The sequence below is a fragment of the Pipistrellus hanaki genome (assembly GCF_964339955.1).
Source record: "Pipistrellus hanaki genome assembly, chromosome: 14".
Taxonomy (NCBI): Eukaryota; Metazoa; Chordata; class Mammalia; order Chiroptera; family Vespertilionidae; genus Pipistrellus; species Pipistrellus hanaki.
The window spans coordinates 31,013,840-31,021,153 of record NC_140516.1 but is presented as its reverse complement, the minus strand read 5'-3'; the positions used below and the strand labels follow the sequence as shown (position 1 = coordinate 31,021,153).

Sequence of the window (7,314 nt, the reverse complement as noted above, 5' to 3'; positions counted from 1 at the left end):
AAGCCATATATGTGTGAAACCCGCAATTACTTAGTTGCCGACCCAATAAGATGATGCAGGAAATAACAAGTCCTAAAACCGGGGTGTAAGCTGCATTTGTAGCAAGAGAATATATGGGGAGTCATACAGGGCAAGATAAGAAACTACCTCATCAGCTTTGGCGGCCCATGAGAGGTAGCACAGAGCTACCTCTTCTAAGAGCAGTGAATCTCTCCAAACCAGGCTAGAGCTTTCTAAGAGCAGCACAACTTACAATGGCTCATCGTGTTTCATAGATAGTGCTTCCAGGTTTGGGAGTGTAGAGGCTATGAAGACACACATCAAGGAAAAAAAAAAAACGAAGAGGATGCTCTAGGAATACTTCCTGATGGAAATGTTTTGGCACCTGAGAAAGTGGTGGATTATTTTGATCCAGTGTGCTGGCATACAAATATAAAATTTCAAGCATAACCGAGTTGGCACTTTCTATGTGAATTCAAAATTGAAATGCTTCACAATGACATGCCAATAATCTATGTAAACATCTTTGAAGTAAAACGTTATTTAAATTCTGCATTCAGAGGTATACACAAGCTTTCCCTGAATATGCTCAGAGTTTCAAACAAAGTTGACAAGTATTGTAAAATCTCTAGAATCATCCTGGAACTGGGGAGGTAAGTTAAAGGCAAAGCTACTTTTTCTAGGAATTGTGACACTGCATCAAGAGGTCATAGCTTCTGTTGATTCATGGATGGGTTCAGCCTGTAGGTAGACCTTTGTGTTCTCATACAGTAATTATATTCACATCTATAGAATTATACATTAGATATTAGAGCATGACCCCAATGTTTTGTCTTTGCAAATACACCTATGTGTATACCTACCATGCCATTGCATTTATTCTTAACCAGGCCTGTCTAGATTTTAAATATTCTTGAAGGAAGACAGAATCATGAGGTCCTTAAAACACATAAATATATAGCTCTGCAAATATATTAAATGTAAAAAGAAAAATATTCCCAGTACAAAGTTAAGCAATATTTACAGCCTTCACTTAGCTTATTCAAACACTAATTTTTCTATGTATTGTCTATACTCAAAACTGAGTTGTTTTTCACTTTAGAGAAACTTTTGGCTTTCATTTTCATTTGTGACGTTAGTATTTTCACGTTTACTAGCAATGTCCTTTCGGATTATATCTTGAATTTTTTCTGCGCTCCTACAAAGTTTGCTTTTTTTAAGACCTGTAATCAAAGTGTCATATGCATCCTTCTTCCCGTGAACTTGATACCAATTACGGAGCAGCTGGACTTTCTGTTCAGCTGTATTTTGGAGATTGTCATTCTTGATTTCATCTATTTTGGCTTCTTTGAGACCATTCTTTCGAACAAAATCTTTAACTTCATTTATTGTCATTATATCAGCAATAATGCTAATGTAGTCAGTCAAGTCAATGTCTGAAAAAAAGAGAATAGTCTCTGAAAATTGGTTCTGGTAAACAAAATTGCCATGACTGGAAAGCATTTACTTCTTCTCTTATAGCACTTAAGAATACAGGTTAGTCCTAGAGATCTAAAGAGCTGATAGGGAAATGCAAAAACAGCAATAACCTTGCCTTCTAATCCCAAGACCTCCTATATCCCCAGTAACTCGCTCTATGACCTGAACAAGATACATAACATCTCTATGTCTTCTTTTCTCATCTATCAACAGATTAGAAAAGAACATCCCTAACATCCCTTATGGGTCTGATGTTCAATGATCTACAAACCTAAGATATAGACAAAGGATTCATGATCATCATATCTCTGAACCACAGCTCAAAAAAGAGAACTGAGTAGAATAATAATTTGTTGTTCCAGAGCTGGGACACACCAATAATAACGAATCTACAATTCAGATTAATCTCTAAGTCAATTTAGGCAGAAGTTCTATAATACATCTAAATGTTCCTATGGGAAAATTTTCCAAGGCCTCAGAATATAGTGTTTTATTGCTACCTCACTTATTTTTAATTAGGAATATTAGTAATAAATTTAAATAAACTGCCTGAAAAACCTGAGTAATGAATGGGAAGAACTGTAAGTTCAAAGAATAGTGAGGTCCCACAATATGTCACTGAAATTAGCAGCATTATCTTACTCTAAAATTGGCCTGCTACTCCTATGGAAGCCAGATCTATGAAATAAAATGATAAAAGCCTTACCTGAAGTAATAAACACTGGGGGATTTTCCTGGAGAGGAAATCAAATCAAAAACAAAACATGGACAGAAAGAGAAAAAGAGAAAAATATACTTAGAATAGTCTAAATATAATCTTTAAATTTTTCCTTAATACTGAAAGAAATACAGTCAGTTGCTTGATATATAAAATTAGCTAGATGAAGTGATTAAGAAGGATTCTTTCATCATTCAAATTTTTATTTAACTTGAAATTATGTTGTGCTATATTGATTTTAAAAAAACCCAACTCTCACTGAGCCCCAGCCCCACATGAGAAAAAGCATTATTCATGAAGTGAACTGGTTTATCTTCCCTGTGTAACTTTTGCTATTTGAAATGCTTTGATTCCATGTTGGAAAAGAAATATGGTGAGAGCTATGGTAACAAGTGGCTGGAGAAAGTTGAACTGTGCCCTTATAGGGGCTGTAAGAGCTATGTCTGTTCGGGCTCGGATACCGAATCCATGCTCTGGCAAAGGATGTTTCTGTAGTTTCTTTTTAAAATAAAGTATATATTTTTTATTGATTTTTTTACAGAGAGGAAGGGAGAGAGATAGAGAGTTAGAAACATCGATCAGCTGCTTCCTGTACACCTCCTACTGGGGATGTGCCCACAACCAAGGTACATGCCCTTGACCGGAATCGAACCTGGGACCCTTAAGTCTGCAGGCTGAGGCTCTATCCACTGAGCTAAACTGGTTTCAGCATTTCTGTAGTTTCTCTGCAAGAATAATGCCAACGTGGGACATACTGCTTGGCCACATCCTTTTTCCAACTCACCTTGAGCAGCCCCCCACTTAAGTCCTGTGTTAACGCTTATGTTGTATGGAGCTTACTTATAAACTGGGCCTCAGATCTTAATTACTTTCTGATGCCTTCTAACCCATGCACACACAGACACAATAAATTCTTGTTTTAAAAAAGTAGCGAATAAAAAGTTGAGTTACTACTTTCTCTATGATTTTAAGAAAGCTGATGCGTGTTTCAACACTTACAGTATCTGGAGGTGTAGGTTCAGGATGTTTATGATTCCGGCGCCATTTTTTCACCCCTAAAAGATGAAAGAAATTTCTATCAGACTCAGGTCTCAACCTTGGCGAAAACACTACTGTCACACTAGAGGAGTGTGAGAAAGAAGCCGAAATTCATTGAAACGTAAAGTGACCCTAAAAGACAGTACTGTCCTGATTTTGGACAACCTCACTCCACCAGAAATATGCCACATCTTTTAAAATTAATTTCAGAGAGGAACAGGGGAGGAAGAGATGGAGGAAGATAGAGAGAAAGAGATTGAGAGAGAGAGAGAGAGAGAGAGAGAGAGAGAGAGAGAGAGAGAGAGAGAAACATCAGTGATGAGAGAGAGAATCATTGATCAGCTGCCTCCTGCATCCCCTCATTGCAGATTGAGTCCACAACTCAGGCATGTGCCCTGACCAGGAATTGAAACATGACCTCCTGGTTTATAGGTTGAGGCTCAACCACTGAGGCACGCTTGTGAGCAATGTGCTACACCTTAATTGAGAAGTCCAATTACCTCACAGTGGCCTAGCCCAGTGGTCGGCAAACTCGTTAGTCAACAGGGCCAAATATCAACAGTACAACGATTGAAATTTCTTTTGAGAGCCACATTTTTAAAAGTTAAACTTCTTCTAATGCCACGTCTTCAAAATAGACTCACCCAGGCAGTGGTATTTTTGTGGAAGAGCCACATTCAAGGGACCAAAGAGCTGCATGTGGCTTTCGAACCACAGTTTGCTAACCACTGGCCTAGCCTAAAGCTGGCTTTTGACTCACTGAATGACATCAAAATTTCCTCTCATCAACCTGGAGCTACATGTCATGGCTACAGCAGGGCATAGAAGTGCAGGATATGGAAAGCTGACATTTGCTTGCCATGGAGTGACATTTAATGCCCAGAAATCCAAGTTCGTGCACTCACAAGTAACTCAAGCATACACACTCAATGAATATATGCCTTGAAGTCAGTATGGGATGGGAGAAAGGAATGTGTAAGTCTGCAAGCATGGTTATGGCAGTTAAACATAGAACACTGCATGTATTTTTAGCTGAGCAACCGCTATCTTAAGCTAAACTGAAGAAACAGAGCCTATTCCAATTGCATGCTTCAGAGTGATTGAAAGTTGCATCGCCCTGTGTTTTCGGAATGATTAAAAGGGATTTTTCTGGTGTAATTAAGATTACCCTCAATTTGGGCTTATTTGGCTTATCTGCTGATTTACTAGGTAACCCTTGCATAAAATGTATAGCACAATATTTTAAATTATGGTGAATAAATAATAAAATCATGGAGTTTGAGCAAGGGTGAGGAGGCACAGAGAGGGATGAATTTAGCAAGTGTTCCCTGAATGCCTTTCCCAGCAAGGCCCTTGCTTCTCGTGTTATCTTAATGCAGGACAATCTCAATGGACGATGAAAGATTACTTCTGAATCTTGGCAAACTTGGCTGCTGCCAGGATGAAAACACTGTGAGGATGGGAATAGCCACTCAGTGCTCCAAAATGGTTGCTCAAAAACTGTAGCTGAGGGATAAATATAATCTATTCTTTCAGCATTCACGAGTGCATTTGCATTTGGTGGCAGGAATTAAAAATATACCAGGGCTAACTACCTACCTGGTGGCAAGCTTTCTTATAGGTCGGAGACGGAGGGGAGTTCTTTGAACAAGTCCTTTCCAAGTTATTTCAATGTGCAATTTGAACAAAGTAAGAACTTACCCCAAAATATTAGTGCAACTGGAACCAGGAGCAGGAGCAACGCCCAGTATGAGTGAGATGTGGATCCTGTAGATTGGAACATTGGACATTTTATATGAAAATGAGCAGTCTTTAAGATTAAACAAGTACTCTCAAAGAATCAGAAGGGATTGGCTTTTCTTCATATTTTACTGTGGGAATAGAAGGAGAGTCTACTCATTAAAAAAAGTAATAACCTTCTTTACATATGGTGTCACTGGTTGCTGTGCAATCCTCAATGATTCCATGTTTACACCTAAAAAAAAAATAGAGAAAATATAAAAAGCCTGGTGGGCTAATTCCTTGATCATTCTCAATGACACACTATACATCCCGGGTCATTGTAGTCCTTTTTGCATCTCTGGCAATCATAGTCCCTCAACTATTTCTAGATTAGCACGGTAGAGCTGGTAAAAATCTGTAGCATAATTTGGATGTATGGGTGAACAAAGAATGACTATGTTTTAAAATACCAAGAGTTAAAAGAAGGTAGTCAAGTATTGGCAGAAAAGAAGAAGAATGAAATAGAGCCTGACATAAACTTAAAACTGGTCATAAGCTGTGCTCTTAAAATATTAGGAGACAATGATAAACTACATAAAGCAATTTCAAAGCAGTCCCATAGAACAATAAAAATGGCCAGACAATAGCCACCGCTCATGATGCTCCCGAGGGAACTTACTCCACTGGGCCTTGTGTCATATCTTCACTGCATCTCCTCCAGCAAAGTTGAAAAGTTCTAAATAACTCATAATACACTGTCACGTGTCTGATGCTTGCCACATGGTGTTGATTCAATAACCACGCCTTTTTTTTTTTTATAATGTCCTTGCCTCTAGCCTGAGAGCTTCGATGTCAGAAATGCTTCTTGCTCATCTTGTTAGCTTAAGTGGCCAGAAGTGGCCAGCCCTCAGGAGATTCAATACAAGTTTGGAGCTTGGGTGTCTGAGTGAACAAATGGTTATCCAGTTGTTCAGAGGCAAAGCAAGACTAGAACCCAGTGTTGCTTCCCTCTAGAAAGACAATGTCTCTCAAGGTAGATATAGTGTATTAATCAGAAAAAGACCAAAACTTACGTGCGGCAAGGGTCACAGTGTTCGCATGGTGGAGCCTTACAAAAATAGTTTGGTTTACATCTGCACTTGGCATTCTGGGTCTTGGTACAGTTTTTTTCCACTTCAAAGCCTAGAAATCCAATTTTCAGATAATTAGTTATAGCAGCTAGTTATATGCTGGCTATGGAAATGATAGGCAGGAGCGGCATGGATTTTTAAGATCCGCTGCTTATATGAGCACTCACACCATCATGACTTTAGAAATACAACTAGTGTTTACATACAAAACAAGCAACCGCAGGTTGAAATGGTTGAAATCATTTAGCAGAGTTTTAAATGGGTAGACAACCCAGCAGCCAAGAAAACCCTACCTTTGCTTAAATATCTCCCCCGTTCTTCTAGTCCTGTGTTTCCCAAACTTTTGACATATGTGTACTCCTTCTATAATTTTCGTAACGCTGAGTACCCCTCGTACTCATGAGAATGTAGAATTAGGCGCAGCTAAGCACGGTGCAGTGCATATCCCCACCAAACTCCGGTGCAAAGGGTACCCCCACCAAACTCGTCCCGTGCCCCTGGGGGTACGCGTACCACACTTTGGGAAACACAGCTCTAGTCTAAAGCCTGGCTATGCAAAGTGTGGCTTGTGGACCAACAGCATTAGGATCACCTGGTAACTTGTTAGAAATGCAAATTGTTAAGCCTCACCCCATCTGGGCAAGCAGACCAAACTCAAATCTTTTTAGAGATTCTGATTTAGTTGGTCTAAGGTGGACCTACACATGGGCATTTCTCATAGCTCCCTGTGTGATTCTAATGTACAGCCAGGGTTGAGAAACATTGCTTTAGAGCACATGTGTCTAAATCCGCGGGCCAAATCCAGCCCGCCAGGCCTTGCAATGTGGCCCGCACCGCGCTGTCATCACTGCACTCCACTGTCAGTTTATGACATTGTCAGTTTATGACTGTTCAGTAAACCATTCGGCCCGCGATTTAGGCTGGATTTTAGATTTTGGCCCCTTCTCTGATTGAGTTCGACACCCCTACTTTAGAGCTTTAATGGAGACAAGAAAAACTTATGTCCAGAGATTTCTTAATGTCAAGCAAAACTGGGAGTATATATGTTATATTTTAACCTGGGCCCTCAAAATAGATTGGGATAGTCATGAAAATCCGGGGGTCCAATTGGAATTATCAGAACAAACTATATCCTGAAAGGAAGTGAAGCATTCCACTCACCTCTCAGGATCTTTTGTCCTTGGATTTGAAGGGTTCTGAGCACTCTCTGGCCATGAACAAGAGCCA

At 39.5% G+C, this 7,314-nt stretch overlaps 1 protein-coding gene across 1 annotated transcript in view; it reads right to left on the bottom strand.

Annotated features, from left to right (window-relative positions):
* Positions 1 to 517: 517 nt before the first annotated feature.
* The window catches only part of FAS (Fas cell surface death receptor), a 28,500-nt gene continuing 21,703 nt past the window's right edge, over positions 518 to 7,314 (bottom strand). The window contains exons 4-9 of the mRNA XM_084904352.1: positions 6,031 to 6,139; positions 5,152 to 5,210; positions 4,937 to 5,002; positions 3,197 to 3,252; positions 2,186 to 2,213; positions 518 to 1,436 (exon numbers count right to left, since the gene is read on the bottom strand). Coding sequence (XP_084760478.1) covers positions 1,099 to 1,436; positions 2,186 to 2,213; positions 3,197 to 3,252; positions 4,937 to 5,002; positions 5,152 to 5,210; positions 6,031 to 6,139 — 656 coding nt within the window. The 3' untranslated portion in view covers positions 518 to 1,098. The remainder of the gene's footprint in view (positions 1,437 to 2,185; positions 2,214 to 3,196; positions 3,253 to 4,936; positions 5,003 to 5,151; positions 5,211 to 6,030; positions 6,140 to 7,314) is intronic.